Source organism: Sebastes fasciatus, chromosome 4 (assembly GCF_043250625.1).
Source record: "Sebastes fasciatus isolate fSebFas1 chromosome 4, fSebFas1.pri, whole genome shotgun sequence".
Classification (NCBI taxonomy): Eukaryota; Metazoa; Chordata; class Actinopteri; order Perciformes; family Sebastidae; genus Sebastes; species Sebastes fasciatus.
Window position 1 is genome coordinate 5684480 of NC_133798.1, and position 17988 is coordinate 5702467.

Consider the following 17988-nt stretch of genomic DNA (forward strand, 5'->3'; position numbering starts at 1 on the left):
CAAAAACGTGTAGTTTCTTGTGTGATTTTATTGAAGATCTCTCTGCCTTTTTCTGAAGATGTGAACAGCATGTTATTACATAGAATTTATTACAATGGTAAATGGTGCTTTGATGCCATTGGCCCAGCCCCTTTGAAGGACTGACCCATGCTGATGTCATACGTGACCTCATATACCCCTTTTCCACGAAAAAGAGCGCATATATGCGTGTTAAATGTTGGCGATAGACTCCTTTCCCAGTGTCAATACTGTTTTGTTTTTTTCTTTTCTGGTATGTCACTTTTGACGTCACAAACACACCAGTGTTATGTCGAATCTGTTCCCCCGTCGAATAGTGTTTCCCTCCTGTTAAAATGATAAGTGTCCCCTTCTGTGGTTAGGGTTGGGGATAACAGTTGGTTTAGGTATGGGGGAAACACATATTGACGTGGAAACAGTATTTGACACAACACCGCAAAACAGGGTTAATAAACAGTAGAAAGCAGCATGGAGGCCAATGAATTTTTATGGTGGTTACTTCTTTTTTTCTGACTGTTACTTATTCGGTCTCTCTTTCAAACTCGGTACTGACAAATTTGGAAAGGTTCGAGCGCTGCCGGGGACAGAGACAGTCGGAATTTGTTGCTAAAGATGACAAAGGAAACACTGGAAAAGATACGAAAAATGTATGTTGTTTGAGTTGGAGCTGATAAAAATACCTGTGATTACTACAGAGTCATTTGTCCCAGAAATTAATGACGATTGTAACTTTTCCCACCAAAGACAAAAGCCAGATATTTATGGGGTTTTTTTGTCCAGGGGGAAAGGGGCTCATCATTGCTCTTGCATCTGTTCAGGTTTCTGACAATACTGAGATTTACAGCTTCATAAATACATAGTATCTTTTACTGAGATAAAGCTATATGATATATACGTATATATAGGCTACAGTATAACATCAAAACACAGATGATATGTTAATTCATGACCCGATCTGAACCGCAAATTTAACTTCATGGATATGGACTGAATCAAAAATAGGACTTTACTGTAACAAACATTTAGCAACAGTTTATCTTACCACCTATAAAATGGTATTTTTAAGGAATTATCAGGGAATTGCAGACCTAAAAATTCACACACCAACAGCGCTGTTTTTTATTGCTTTCACGTTAGAGAAAAAAAGGAAATGTAACATGAGAGACTCAACTTAGGGCCGAATATTCCCAGGCTAGACAAATCTCGGATGGGTGGATTTAAGTGATTGACGCAGAGCATTCTGTCATCTAAACGTTTGACAGCCAGGCAGCGAGGAGCAAACTGTTCAATTTAAGCAGCACTGCAGCCAAATGCCAGCTTTAAGAGGGAGGGAGGGAGACAAACACTGTTGAAAGTGACAAGGATCAAGCTGCAGACTGGCACTTCGGTAGGTTTTCGTGTGGAGCTTAAAATGCTCTGTCTGCTGATCAACATGTTGCAGGTCTGACATGTCTCTCTCAGCAGCATGCAGACCACAGTCTGTGCTGTGACACTGTGCAGGTTAAGTAGGGATTTACACTGAATCAATTGTCTATTGTCTGTTAATGGCTCTGTGGGGGGAAAGCATATTGCAGATTTATAAACCTCTCAACGGGACATTAATAAATCATACAGCCAGCCAACACACACACACACACACACACGCACACACGCACACACGCACACACGCACACACGCACACACGCACACACACACACACACACACACACACACACACACACACACACACACACACACACACACACACACACACACACACACACACACACAGTGAAGTGGGGCTGCTGTAAATCAAAAGATCAAGAAGAAGATTCACTAGACACTTCGTTCAGTCCTCATCAGATACCGTCATACTGGAGTTGCTTAAACTATGGTGACTGGGAGTTCCACTCAAGAAAACACATGTAAAATGAAGCAAATGAAGAATACATTTTCACCACTTTGACAACACATAGGCAGAAATAAAATTTAAACCCTGCAAATAGATATAACAGAAAACTTACAACATAACAGAAATTTACTGATGGACATAAAACTATGGCCAATATCTCTAACAATATCTGAAAAAAACAACAACAAGAAATCTAATTTTCCAACATCATTAATGAGTGGCCGTCTTTGTTAAGTTGTGTGTCTGGGCGTGTTCACTAGATTTACTGCCTCCAGAAATGATGTTGTCCTGTACGACTACAAGTTTTTACCTGTAGGGAAGGAGCGTGTTTCTCATCCCAACTCGTCACATACTGCAGCTTTGTCACGCCACTTTATTTTCGGCATCAAAACCACAGTACCCTTTGCCTCACTTTAGGATTATGCAACAAAACCTCTATAGTTAGGTTTAGGAAAAATTACATGGTTGGGCTAAAAAACTACTATGTTTGTACAGTGAAAATGACACTGAACGTTGTGAACCCAGGAGACATGAACGAACAGCTGATTGTACCATGAACAGCAGTCTCCTGGATGAAAGCATTGTGTTTGTTGTACACATCCTCCTCCCATCTTTTTGCTCTTTAAACTATGTCACCACACTCCCTGCACACTTTCTCTGAGCATTTACTGTTGCCCCGGATGGGTTTACATTGTAGTTAATGGAACGCACGGTGCGCTTCATACCAGCGCTAAGGGGTGCCTTGTGTAGCGGTATAGAACGCAGTTGGCCGTGACGTAGCCTCGGTATTTGACGCCCAGGGAATGAGAACGGGCTGGTCCGCACAAGAAAATTGACAGCATCAAGTGTTTGTTCAAATATCTAAATATGGCCTTTGTTTATGTTCGCCTGACCGACAAACTCTAAAGACCATGTGAATTATAATGGTTGGTTAAGAGCAAAGGTGGAAGTATGGAGCATGGGATTTGAAGATGGGAGACAGCTGTTTGTAAATCACAGTGGTGGCAGGAAACAGTCATATAAATCACTTTTGTCGCAGCTATTTGCAACAACACTGAAAAACAAGGGTGACAAAATTCTCACCTGTGTTGACACACAAAATATTTTGTTATAGGCGTCAAATTGATGAATGTGTTAATGTGTTACATAATGTATTAGTTATTATCTCTGCCAGACGTAAGCCTGTGGGGAGATCATGCATTCAGACGTATGTCTGTCTGTCTGTCCGCAGCTAATCTTGCATACTATCAGTAGTATGTTAGTTGTAGTACTGCGTGAGTAATGTGCTCATTTCTGACTGTATGCTCAAGGACCTCTCGTGGTTGCAGTGATTCATGCTTTTTGAAAAAAACATATTTTATTGACAGTTTTGTACCATCATTGACTGCTGACTCCTCACTCCTCTTAACCGGCCAGTAGTGATCAACAACAACTTAAAGCTGCAGTAGTCAACAATTTTTCGGCATCATTGGGCAAAAATTCCATAATAACCTTTCAGCATATTGTAATTCAAGTGTTCTGAGAGAAAACTATACTTCTGCTCCTCCTCATGGCTCTGTTTTCAGGCTTTAGAAAATCTAGCCCGTGACGGGAGACTTTGACCAATCACAGGTCATTTCAGAGAGAGCGCTCCTATTGGCTGTGCTTCGGCTGGTGGGCGGTGCTTGGTATTTCCTCAACTGGGTGAGATTCAACTCTTTTGTAGGGGAAAGGGAGACACACCTGATGGAGTTCTGCGCTCTACTGAGTGCACTTTTCTAGTTTGCAGTCTCTCTGACTACCAACCACACCCTCCTCCTTCCTTGGAGAAGAGCAAAAAAAACAAAAAACAGATGGATAACCTGGATCACAGAGGGTTTATACCTTATAATACACCTCACAGTGTCATGGCTTTGAACTTCTCTTCTGGTTAATTAAATTCTAAGAAGAGTCATGGCCCCTGTACAGTAGAAGCTGCTGTTGACTTAGTGATGGTGGATGATTTCACCCTGTAACTCTCCCTCACGCTGCCTCACATCATGTTCACTTTGTGATCAGGGGTCGATCGCTTCGCTGTAGAAATGTTAATCACGGTGTCATTTCCCAGAAGAACAAACCCGGGCTTTCCTCTGCTGACACACAATTAATAGACAGACATATGGAGTCAATTTGGCTGTGGTCCCTTCTGTGACACTCTCACACACACTCACACACATGTACACACAACCACACAGAGCAGGCGGGCCCCTGGGAGCAGCTCAGCAGCTTTCACTTTAAATCAGCTCATTCACACTGAACCTGACTTCAATTAACTTTCACTTTAAGTATGTACTGTTATTTTCTCCAAATTAAATTAATACAATGTTCGCCCGTGCGCTGCAGAATGACCAAATGTGGTCTGATTTCTGATCGACATCATTTTGCCTGTGACTTCAAAAACTGCTACAAATCACTGTTGAGAATAAAACCTGTTTTATGATGTGACACTATGGTTAAGGTTCGGTTAGGTTTAGGAAACATTCACTAGGGTTAGCCGAGCTTCATCGTCATGGTTACAATAATAAACACTTGGTTAAGGTTAGGGAACCATTGTGGTCATGCTCATGCTTTGTTGACCAATCCATCCACCCCAACCTCCTTGCTACACAGACTAGAGGCTGTATTTAAAACCTTATACTATACTAGTAGTACGTACTGATTTGGCTAAAATGTAGTATGCAGTATGTAGTATGCCAACAAAAGCAAAATCTACAGTATGCCAAAAATACCCAGATGTCGTACTGATTTGGAAAAAATCTCCAGTATGCATCAGACCAGTCTACCTCGTCTACTGTATCCCACAATGCAAAGCGCTGGACCGCTATGGTTACAACAACAACAGCAGCAGCAGCTAAGAACAGCTATTTTTTTTTTTTTTTTACATTTTTCGTAGCTATTTCATCACTAAATTCACTTCTGAACATTTTTGAGACAAGAAATCAACTGTGTAGATTTTGAATGTTTACAGTTTTACGATAGATGGCGAATCGAACATATGCTCCACCGTTTTTGCAGTTTAGAAGCTCCACAAACTGCTGTGACAGCTAGCTAGCGCCTGCCGGGGTCGCCACCTCTCCAGCCGGTCAGGCTGGAGCTCTCTCAAGAGACCGGTCTCGTAGACGAGGTGCTGTTATTTCCTTGTTGACGGATAGTGTGTTTAAATATCACAACACAAATGTCCATTATAAATTAACAGGAACCTGTGTTTATCTGCCTTTTTGCAGTTGAAAAGCTCAACAGTCGTGGGAGTAGCTCGCTCGCTCGCTCGCTCGCCAGCCGGCCAGTGATGCTCACAGACCAGCTACAGAGCAGCAGAGCGGAGAGGGAACAGGAGAGGGCAGAGAGATACCTGCTGAGACAACATGTTACTCTAATATCTGTAGGGATATCATTCCACTGTTTTGTTTCCGTAACTGAAAAACCAGTTTGAGTAAATGTTGTGGATAAATTTTTTATATTTCCCGTCTCCTCTCGTTGATGATGCTGTTCGTCTCACTTCACTATGAGCTGTTAGAATAGTTTAAACCTGCAGTATCTTATAAAGTAAACAAACATAATATAAACAACTAAATCTAAGTTGTATTGTTCGCTAATATTGTAATAGTGGTACGGGTTCTTTTTTTTTTCTTTTTTTTGTCCAGTGCTTTAAGAGCTGGTTTAAAGGCTAAAGCCTGATCTAGCATACTGCAAAATACATCACTTTAACCGTTGTATACTGCATACTACTGCAGTATGTACTATATACTGTATACTGCATACTGCGTTTGTCAATAGTATGTAGTCGGTTTTGAATACAGCATCTGTCATTGTATAATGACATCACCTGACTTCCCCCTTTGCTCCATCATAACAACTGAACTAGGCTAACGAGCAGGCTTTGTCATTTGGGGCTCTTGCTGAAACGAGTGCTGCTGGGAGGACAGTGTGGTTGTCACACCACATTTTACAACCTATATTTATTATGGTTTACATCATACATGTCATAACATGTCTCGTCTGAATCGCACATTGCATTAAAACAAATGAACGCATGCACTGTTAGCAGAAAATGAGTAGTTGCAGATCTGTAGAGAATATTTTCAGACAAATTTAATATATATATTTGAGGATATAGCTGTACAGACAACACTTCCAAAAAAAGTGTTTGAGGACTTCATCCTCGAAATCTCAGAGAACACAGATATGTTTTGAATGTGCAGAAAGTTTTGAACATGAGCCAAAATCTTGCTAAAACACAAATGAGCTATTAAAGGTAAATAAATGAATTAAAATTAATGAATTCATCATTGAGGTGAATAAGTGCCACATGCACAAGATTACTTCCTCAAACAAAAGACACAAAAGAGGAGGGAAGATTAAATCATGCTTACATGTGCGGTGACTCCATAAAGATAACATTAAATGAGAGAAATTAATCTACAGGAGAATAAATATTTGAAAGCAATACAGAATGCTTACTGCATTATATTCCATTATATTTCGAATTGTCACCTGCATGACACCTGCATTTTGTGTTTCCTTTACATAATTAAAGGCATTTACACATTTAAATTGATGCAGAAAAGGCAGAAATTGGTGCATGAAAATTCACCAGAATGCAGGAAATATTGATGCTCAAATTTTCCTGGGGGATAAAATCCTGACCCTCAGACACCAGAGACCATCTTTGAACAGAGACAGGGGTTACCATCTCTCCCCATATGGGAACAGCCGCTATCATGTGACTGAAGTTCCATTGTTAGGTCATGTGATAACTGAGCTGGTTCCATTAGTCATGTTTTATATAAGACTCTGTCCACAGTGAAAGTCTGCTAGCTTAGAAATGAATGGTTTTGTTGGACTTTCATTAAACTTCCATCATTTTATTTGATACATGATACTCTTCTCTGTAACTCCTGATCATATTATTATGTAATTCCTAGTCTTTCCTCAAATTTAATTTTATTATGCATATAATATGATACTAGTGTGTAGATGATAGATATTTATCATTAGTTTCTTTCTATGGTGTGTTACACATTCGTGAGATTGAAAACAACTTACTGCAGCCATTTTTTGCCTTTTACATTTAAACTGCATTTCAGAGAACAGTACCTCCATTAGGAGAAATCTGAACGCTCAAGTATGAGGGACAAAATGATTTATTGAGAATAGTTTTGGCGCAGCAGACATGGACTCCACAGCCCTTGTGGCCCAGGGCTGGGGCAGATTATGGCAGCGTGCACTGCAGGAGCCTGCCCAAGCATGCACACCCTTGTTAAATTAAGCACTATCAAGTGACAGTTTTGAGGTAAGCCTGGTGCTTGGCATACCTGTTTGCATATCCAGTTTTTTTTAGATTCTTGGGGTCATTTTTGCCTTTATGTGTTTGTATACAATACAGAGGTAGAACAGAAATATAGAAAGATAGAGATGACATGACACAAAGGTCCCCCACGGCGCCGGACTTAAACCAGGGATGTTGTGGTTACATGGTGTCACATGACACGTGTCTCAGACCACTAAGCTTCTGTGATGGTTCATAAATTCAATTGTAAATTATTTTACAGCAATCCCTCAACACATATAATCAACCCAGTCGCCAGAAAAAAATGTTGGCAATGTACGTTTTCCGCAAACCAACGGGATACGCTCAATGTCGATATTTCTGTACAAAAGAACATGTTTCATGAATACGTTTCATATCATCCTCGTATCACGCTTGCAGAAACACACAACGCCATGTGATTAACATTGTGAAATGATCGGTTAGGTTTAGGCAACAAAACTACGACTAAAAGATGTGTTAAAATAATAATGTGGCAACGTAAGCACTGTAAATAAATAACAAGCGCCGTTAGCAGACTTTCTTATATAACATTATGAAACAAACATAATAACATTATATAACAAGTGTAAAGTAAAGATATGTCATTTGCTCTGGCCAAATGCAAAAACGTCCACATTACACGTATCCGTGGTTTGCAGAAACGTACAATGCCATCACAATTTCTTGGTGACTGGGTTGGGTTATAATTCAAGTCTACACAATATTTGGAAAACACATTCTGCTGCTCTTGTTACACCAACTAGACCACGGTCGTGTCAGCTAGAAGCTCACACACGCAAACTGCACACACACACACACACATGCGCAGCCTCACACGTATCAAAAGCGAGTTAGACGCTGAGCAGAATGCCAGCACTCATGGAAGCACGCTGGAGACCGACTGAACCCACTTTCATTCCAATCAATTGCTAATGTAACCTGTGCTTTGCTCACTAATGATCTTAGCGAATGAATATTGGTGTTCACCTTCAGTTACTCCTCAACAACCGCCAGCTGCTCCATTTTCACTATTTGGAATTAGAATTGATTAAAGTGGAGATGATGTGATACTAGCACTCGCTCGGACATTTAACCCGATGCTACTGCCGACCGAACAGAAACCTGCCTAAAATGTTGTGTCAAGCAGCGTCGTCTGTTAACACAAGGTGTAGATAGAAGCAGTGCAGTGCGGGATTGACACCGGTCAGATGAGAGATGATGCAGGACAAAGACACAAGCACAGACACACAGAGAGAAGTAATACACACACCTTCACTGCAGACAGCATGGACCTCTTGTCCCGCAGTAAGAAAGAAGAAATGAGGTGGAGTATCATCAATGATATTCAAAGATCTTATCGGTAACTTTAGATGACTGTCTTAATTTAAAGTTACTACGAGGAACTTTGATTTTGTGTTGACTTTGGCGGTCCCTGTGGACAAAAGCATGTTTCCGAGAACGAGAGTGCCTTTAGAAAATCTCAGAAAAACTAATTTTACTGCTGAAGGGTCAGCCTGTCCTGCACAGTCCTGGTTCTGGTTCTGCCGTGCCTCCCTTCCCTCCAGCGGGCTCAGAAATGCGGCCTGGGCCTCCAGGAGCGTGGTGTCGGTGTATGCTTCCAGTGGAGCATCGAGGTGAAGCTCTGCTCCTGGCGGGAGGAGGAGCCGCTGCTGCCGGGCGCGGAGCTCTCCACCTCCCGACAAAGCTCCGACAAAGCTCGAAGGTGGGAGCAAAGCCGGATGTGGGTCTGTCCGCGGTGTGCTGGTGGCTGGAGTCTGAGCTAAAGGAGTTTATGGTGAACCAGCATGATTTCATCTGATTTCGCCGCAATCTGACTCGATGACACCGATGACGAGCATTAAGAAAAACTATATAGAAATAGAATCTTCTCTCTGATGGTCTATATGTAGGTCATATAGAGGCATCAGTATTACATTGAGACTGTTTGATAACATTTAAAAGTTCCTCACAGTAACTTTAAGATACATTCACATACATGCCTGAAAATGTTGAGTTATTGATGGAAGATCTGCATTTTATATGTCTCAACATATCCCTATTCAAAATATAGGTCTGTTTTACACAAATCAATGAAGGGTAATTCCAGTTTATTACAACTTGGGCCTTATTTTTGTTGTTTGGTCCATCATTTCTATCAGTAATAATAACACTGTATTCACCAAAAAATTGCTGAGAACTGATAGATCTGAGCAGGCAGTGTAGCGGAACTTTTTCACTGAAAATTGCTGCCTGCTGCGCAGAAAACCTGTTCTCACTCCCAACTCGTCAATTACCGCCGCTTGGTCGTCTTATATTAACGCCCTGGTTCATCACTACAAGTGACCCCTTCCAGATTGTCACATTGTCTTTTGGTACAGTGTTATAAAAAAATTTATTATAGCCGCCTTAAGACCCAAGATGTAACAAACCATGAATTGTTTAATGTCAGCAGATAAGTGAGTGACAGCAGGTTTGCAGGTTTGCTGATTTTGTCCTCACAAATACTATCATTCACCACACTTCTAGCTATAGATACAGCAATATCAAAGGCATAAATGATAATAACAATAAATACTTTAGAGATGTAACTCACTGTTTTGCATCATGGAGGCCACACCAGTCTCCCAGCTTGTTTGACTTCTGAAATCTGTACAGAGAAAGAAATAATATTTCACTGTGTCATAATGTACAGAACATGGATGGACAGTACACAACACAACATCCCACACTCTGAGTCAGAGTAAAGGAAGAGAAAGTATCCTCTTCAATCCCCACACGTCTAGTCTTGTCTAATCCACTTTTCTTCAGCAGAGGGAACACAAAAAATAGAATCATTTTCTTTTTTTAATTTGTTTGTAGCGATTTGGAGGAAACTTTTTATCAGATACAAAATCATGTTGAGGTGAAGTTAAACCCTGGAGACTCTGTCTGGACCAAATGGCTGAATGCCAGGCCATCCTGTTATTGGTTCATATGCTAATGTATGCTAATGTCCATAAAGTTATGAGCACAGACTTAAGTCCCACTCTGGGAGTCCAGCTCTCACACTCAGGTCCAGTGAACAGCCACAAACTGAAAAGCGGGCCATGGTAGCTTCATGTCTATAACACAGTGAAGGATAAGCTGTTTGTATTTATACTTGGTCATAAAGCTAAAAGGGGATTTCTACACTGAAGATTGGAGGATTTCCATTTCTGTCTCTTTCTGTACTGTACAGATCTGTCCATTTTAATTTTTTCTCTTGGAGACATTACGGACTGTCAATAAAAGACAAGCTTTTGTTAATCAGTCAAAACGGAGGCTGCCCGCTTCATGCAGAAGAAATGCTCTCTACATTTTTTTTTCTTGTGTTTGTGCTTCTGTCGGTTGGACACAATTTCTGTGTGTGTATCTGAACCAGCTGCATTCATGCTGAATATACATTTCAACGCTGTAAAAGAATATATCTGATGCTTGTAAAGCCTCCTGATAGCACCTTGCTTACTGAGGATGAACTGAAATGTACATGTGATCATCAACAGTAAGCCAAAAGACAGCATTTGCTTTGAGGGACAGCTGTTGTGCACTATAATCAGGGAGTGTATTTTTCAAGTACAAATATAAACTTCAGCAATTAGGAACATCTTTGGGGGCTAAAGTCAGAACACATCCAAAGTTTTCACCAAATATTATTCAATACCATTCAGAGTAGAATATCAAAAATAGAGGCTGTTTTTTTCCTGAGAAGTCATGCAGGTGTAAAAGACGTACAATGAGTCCTATAGAACACAGCCAACCTGAAGTGACATCTTAAAAATGCTTCTCATCTAGCTACAGACAGAATCTCTCACAGTTATCACGGAGAGACTGAATCTCACCCCGTAACCTGTTTGGACAAATATTCTTATTGCTGTAAAGACGAAGAATTCCAGGGCCCACATTATGGGGATGCAATGAATCATCCATGACTAAATACAGACAAAATAGCCTATAACATGACATTGTGAATTATTATGAAATTGTATTTCATCCTGCTTCCTTTCACAATAACAGAGTTTATTGCAACTGATGCCTGTCTGCTCATTAAGACCAAAGCAACTGTTTCTCTTGATTGATAGATCAACACTTTAGTTTGTGATTAGTGGGATGATCATTGGTAACAAATGTGCTGTGAAATAAAAACAAACTTTGCAACAAGAACATTTTGAAAAAAAATAAATACTGCAATTAAATACAAAAATGGCAATACATCAAAGCAAATAAATAAGGATAATAAGCAATTGTTTAAAAAAAAAAAAGGAAATATTTCATTTTGTCTGTATTTATTTATATTATCATCTATTTAATATTTTCTTCTTTATTTATATTATTTATTTAATTCAGAACAATTCGGAGCAATTTGGATTAGCCCAAAATTTGCCAGATTTGACAAAAAAGGTGATTAAAAAAAAGAAGGAAATCAGAGTGACTACTAAATGAGATTGAGACTGAATAATAATAATGACCCCACATTTAGTCACAATGCAGCATTTCTATATTTTGTGCAATTTCTAAATTATTTTACTGATAACTGTTGGTGTCCTAGTTGTGTGAGCAAAGTCTCCAGTTCTGTTTCCTCCCTCTCTTTACTATACTGTAACATCTCAATAAAGACTACATTGCCACAAACACAAATGAAAATGAGATTCAGTAGATAATCATCAATAAATCACACATATCCATAAATATGTAACTGTTTTTCCATTTAAAAAAAAAAAAAAAGGTGCATGTGTGGGGATAATTACCAAGAGGACCAGTTTAACTATCTGTTGTCATTAATGCTGTGTATAGAAAGCACATGACATTCATTATACCTCATCCCAATACTCCAAACCAAAGCCCTTTTAGGTTGGCTTAAAAAAAGCTAACCAATAAAGGCTTCAAAGCAGCTACTTCTCTGAAGCTCTTGTCATTAACAACCTGCATAATGAACATGAAGCAGCTCCAAACAGGAACAAACACACACACACAGAGACACACAGACAGAGACACAGAGACACAGAGAGGCCGGCTCTAGGCACCTTGTCCCCGCTATAACTCAGCGCCTTTCTGCCTGTGAAAGGAGACAAAGAGCCGGAGGAGCGGAGCCGCAGCTCTGCTCGGTTAAATACCCGCCAGGCTTTGTGTGTTGACGGGATTTTGGTGTCGTTGCCTCGTTAGTTGCGGCTCGTTAAAAAACCTGCGACACAAAACCGCGGCGGGGAGCCCAATTTGACCAGTACAAGTGACATAAAGGACTTCTGTTGAACACACTGATGACAATATAAAAGTTTCATTCAGCCGCATTCAGCGCGCTGATATGAGTAGAAAAGAGCCGAGAGACACACAGACAGAGCTGCTGCTGCTGCTGCTGAACACACTGAGAGGAGATATATATTGAGGCTGGTTTACCTATAACTCTAGAGAACTGAAGCTGTCCCACTGCAGGCTCATAATAATAATAATAATAATAATAATAATAATAATAATGTATTATAATTATAATAATGCATTATTATTATTAGGCTATTATTCATATTATTATTTTAATATTGTAATAATTGTAGGCGTACACACCAATAGAGTTTTGAGTTAAAGCTGCTGTTGCTGTTCTCAGTCGCCTGTAGGCCTATCTCCCAATGAGATCAGTAGAAGCACGTTATACAGAGTAGCCTCAACATTAAGGGCAATTTGGAAAACATGGCAATATCACCAGTTATGTCAATACTCAACAAAAACTTCAGGAAAAAAAACACATTATTCTATTTTCTTTTCACAAGTTATCCATCAGCCGGTCAAAATAAGTTTGACTTGTCAACGCTAAACCTAAAAGTAGGCCCAGGCCTACACAGTTTTAATACTACTACTACTACTAATAATAATAATAATAATAATAATAATAATTACCTTCACCAGGATAAAAAAAAAAAGTCCCATTGATTTGAATAGGAAGGCCGGCCGTTTTTATATTAATAGCGTTTATTTATTGTGTTTTGTATATTTTTAATTTGTAGATGATGTTTATAGATGTGTCTCCTTTGTTTGTGCTATATGAGCTGCACCAAAGCAGGTTCCTGAAAACTTTTGTTACAATGGCGATATAGACTCAATCAACTCGACTGCGGTCAAAAAACAGTACAAAAAAAAGCTAGAAAAAACCTTTTTCCATGAAAATGAAATCAGCTGAATGATCTGAATGTGACCCAGTGGATCAAAGTCAAGCTGTAAATACTGCTCAGTCTTGTATCACAGCCTATTCCAGATTAAAGGTTTGAGAGTTTGTTTTTATGATACAAAGCAGCAGCCAAGAGATCACATATAGCCAACTGTAATTATTTTTCGATAGGCCTATTTATCATTTTAGTGCCCCTAATGAATATACTATATTCAGCCAATGCAGCTTCTCATGACATTTTCAAAAAAAAAAAAAATCAAATACAAGCTGAAATTTAAAAAAGAAAGCCAAAAATTATGATTTCTGTATGATAGTTATCATACTAAAAATGCTTGTTGGTATAAGGTTGGACGTCTCCACTGCTTCTGCTCACTGTCGTCACAAATAAAACTGTGGCTCAGGTGCGCGCGGCAGATCCAGAGGCGCTTGTGCACATCTCGCGTCTTCATCAGAACATCTGGGAGCAGCTCGCTCACATCCCTCTGACACACACACACAACAAAATGTTCCAGATTCACATGTTGGATGATTTCACTTCCGACCTGATTAATCATGCAGTTAATTGGATTCGATTTAATTAAGACGTTAATTAACAGCTGACTTAATTAGATCATCAATTAAGACGCACTTTATCGTCTTGTATATTATGCTGGTTTGGGATTTTATAAAGCCCCCCCTCCCCACTCCACTCCACTCCATAATCATGACCACATTTTCCACGATTTTTGAATGTGATCTCAACACATAAGACGAATATTTTAATGTTTACTGACTTTTCTTTCCATTCTCTGAGAGTTGTCATCGTGCAGGCCTTTCAAGCACTGACTTATTCTTAGTCGAGGCCTCCATACAGTAGCCTACAACTCAAATAATAATAAAAAAATGGAAGGCCTTCACTGAATAACCTTTTATAGGTTTAAATAAAATGATGAGGGTAAATAACTATATAGCCACAGACCGTCCGTTTAAATAGCCCATCAATTAAAGAAATACATATTCTACAAATGCACATTTTTAGCTGACAATAATAAAGATATGGAGGTTTTTACAAGATACAAATAAATTAATGAGTTGTATAGTTTGACCCTTTAATGTTCGGGTGAAATAGAACTACATTTTCCCTCACATAGAAAATTAAAGATGACCTATTTGGATGTTTTTTATAAAGTTCAGAAACAAAGATAATGGCTGGGCCAGAATATTAGAAAAAATAAATAATAAAAAATAAATAAAAAGAGTTTAAAACAGCGTTCACTTGACGTGTATGATTATTTGTGGGGATGCATAGAGGCGAATTGACAATGACGGTATGTAAAATGTGAAATTCAGTCATGCAGATGAGTGGTTCGGTACAATAAATGAGCGCTGAGAGCGTCAGGGTTAGTGAGATAAATATAAATGAAAGGTGAAATACATATAACAGTCTTATCATAAAGTCTGACATCGATGGAGTTCAATAAAATCTCCAAACGCGCGATAACCCATCAACTCTTTTGACAGATTGCTCACAATCATCTCTGGACTCCATGAAACGGGACAATACTCGCTGAGATGAAGAAGCGCATTTAGGAGAAAATTATGTTTTTTTCTACATAAAGAAGGACTTTAAACGGCTCATATTTAGGCTACACACGCACGCGCCTATATTTTCTCAGGCTGCACGTGGCTTCCTCCGCGTTCTAACATGGAGTTCTATGTTTTTTTGCTCGCGCCCTGCAGCCGTCAACATGAGTTCATGATGTTGACTGAGCGCGCGGCATCACCACGCGATCTCAGCGCGAGCGTCAAAGCGGAGGGAGTTGGGGTTGTTTGTTTGTTTGTTGTTTAGTTTAGTTTGGTTGAGTTGTTTCTGTTAGTCTCTCAGGGACTGGAGGGGCTGGATGGGGGTGTGGGGATAACCCGGAACCGAGCCCTGCAGGCCGGCCTTCAACAGCTGCATCAGCTGCAAATACAATAAACAACTGGATTTCTGAGGCCAGTTCAGCACAATAATTACTGTGGGCCCTATTAAGAATTCTCATATTAACACAACAAATCTTTATCTTTATGTTTGACTGCCAATGTTATGGAAATGTGAGTATAGTGGCATGTTGAGTAATTTATTTAGATTTAATTATTAATATTATTTTAATTCAAGCAGCAACTAAAAGCATCTGTTGATTTTACACTTTGACAGGAAATTCCAGATTTAATAGTATAGCTCTCTTAGACATGAATAATCACTTATATTTCCAATAAATTTAAAAGAAATCCAAACTTTTTTCTACTTTCTCTCTCTTTGTCTATTTGAACGGTTGCTTCACAACACATCTCTGCCACCAAAGAGGCAGAGGGAGTGATCGGAAAACAAGCTTTCTTCCATTTTTTTGTCACTCTCTCCCTTAAAACAGTCATTTGTTCCTTCTTTGCTCCTCTTTTCCTGTTGATCCTCTTGTTGTTAGAGCTGCTGAATTGTTCAGTTGTTGTAATAATTTAATTTCTAAACAGTTTTTTTCTTTTCCCCCTCTTTCATTTTCTTTCTTCCTAAACATTAGCCTACAAACAAGTCTGTCTTTGCTTTCTTTCTCAGCCCCAGGCTCCAAATTCATCCATCTTCATCTTGTCCTTGTCTGCTAAATAAACTTTTTAACTCCATGCTCAGAATGATGGAGAGAGAAGAGAGAGAGATAGAGATGAGAGGGAGAGAGAGGGAGAGAGAGAGAGAGAGGAGAGAGGGAGAGAGAGGAGAGAGGGAGAGAGAGAGAGAGAGAGAGTGGAGAGAGCGAGCCTACCTTTCTGTGGCATGCTGTAGAGAAGTAAAGTTTTGGTTCGTTTAGTTTTCCAACAGCTCCTTTCTTCTATTCTTTCCTCCAATTAGTTTCTCCTTGACTGAGGAGACAAGTGCAGAGAGAGACAGAGCTGCTCCTCTGAGGAGGAGGAGGAGGGAGGAGAGAGGGAGGGAGGGAGGGAGAGTGGGAGGGACGAGAGACTGCCAGAGAGAGAGTGAGAGGATGGGGAGAGAGAGAGTGGAGGGGAGGGGATGAAGGGTTTGAACTACAGTGGTGAGAGCTGAGAGTTTGTTCATGAGGGTGTGTGTGTGTGTGAGAGAGAGAGAGAGAGAGGGAGGTGTGTGTGTGCGACTCCTGTGATCACTCTCCCACACTTCATCCCCCACTCAGCTTCAGTACAGTGCACACTGTGCATTATTGGCATGACATTAGCAAATATTCAGGATAAGACAATACTGATGCAATTCAAACACAAATAACAATATTAGAACATATTATTAGACCGCTCTGTTGAATATTCGATCCCGATTCTGTCAATCACGGCGCTCTGCGGTCTGTTATTTCTTTATAATAGACCGTTGCTATGTATAACAGACCGTTGCTATGTATAACAGACCGTTGCTATGGGCGCAGTTCTGATGTCGGACTCTGGTGGACCGCTTTTGTGTCAAATTATTGATTTCTTCAGTAAGTAGCTGTGTAATGAGCGGGATAATGTACAGCTAGAGGGTCATTGTTGTGAAATAAACCCCTTCAAGGCTTCAGAGACCCCTCCACATCGCCCTGTCGGGGGTTTATTTCGTGACAATGATTGGCTCACTGTGCATTATCCCTTATATACTTTATGGTGAAAAGTATGCAGACACATACTACTGTGTACTTTCAGTCTGGGGCCTTTTCATGGATCGGGTCTCAGTATGCTTCAAACAAACTAATTGGGCTTTTCCATTGGCAATATTGGCCTTGCCAAGTCAAAACATGCCGTGATGATTTGCGTTTCCTTTGCCACTTTTAGCGCACCGAGTTGTGCCGCGCCGCGCCCGAGATGGACCATCTCCGGAGTTGGGCCACCGACAGCGTGCAACCTGTGATGACCCTTCTTCTCCTCCTCGAACAGCGCCGGCCCGATGCATAAGTGAACTAAGCGGCTGCTCAGGGCCCCCGTGGCTGCCAGAGGGCCCCCAAGAGTGCTTGAAATGTCTCACAAGAGAGCTTATGAAAGAGCCGGACGGCCCTATATATGCGCTCACTATATGCAAGGCCCACAAATTACACAAGGGGCCTGGCTCTGCTTCGTCTCAAAGCACGTGTCAGTGTTAGCAACTTCAATGAGAGGACGTAGCGGAACCATCCTTCTGTTCACAGAAAGAGAAAAAAACACCATAAGAGTGAATTGCGGGAGCAGCAATCAGGTAAACTTTGTTTTGTCCTCTCCAAGTTTGATGTCAGCAAACCATCTCTAACTCTAGCCCTTTTGGTGCTCTAGGCAAAATTTGGTAGGGCAAATCACAACACACATCAGACATCACAATGGTTTTAAGACAAAAATTGAGATAAATAACTGTTTTTATTATAATATAAATAAACAATTGGTGATATTGTTGGTTTAAAAGTGATTAGTCAGTTTCACTTCAATTTACACTTTTATGAATGAGCTGTTTATATCTATATAGGGAGCGAGTCCTCTCCACGGAGTCCATCATGTTGCACCGCCATGTTTCAACCGCAGCCCGGAACGGAAACACCAAACACTGTTAACTTTTCCTGCTTGGGCCGGAGTCGATAACGTTACTCACTCTCATTGCCACCGCTC

At 40.2% G+C, this 17988-nt stretch overlaps 1 protein-coding gene across 1 annotated transcript in view; it reads right to left on the bottom strand.

Annotated features, from left to right (window-relative positions):
- Window positions 1-16320, bottom strand: part of LOC141765554 (paired box protein Pax-6-like) — a 29272-nt gene extending 12952 nt beyond the window's left edge. The window contains exons 1-3 of the mRNA XM_074631616.1: window positions 16179-16320; window positions 9829-9882; window positions 8506-8529 (exon numbers count right to left, since the gene is read on the bottom strand). Of these exons, the coding sequence (XP_074487717.1) occupies window positions 8506-8529; window positions 9829-9882; window positions 16179-16191 (91 nt within the window). The 5' untranslated portion in view covers window positions 16192-16320. The remainder of the gene's footprint in view (window positions 1-8505; window positions 8530-9828; window positions 9883-16178) is intronic.
- Between the last annotated feature and the right edge of the window lie 1668 nt (window positions 16321-17988).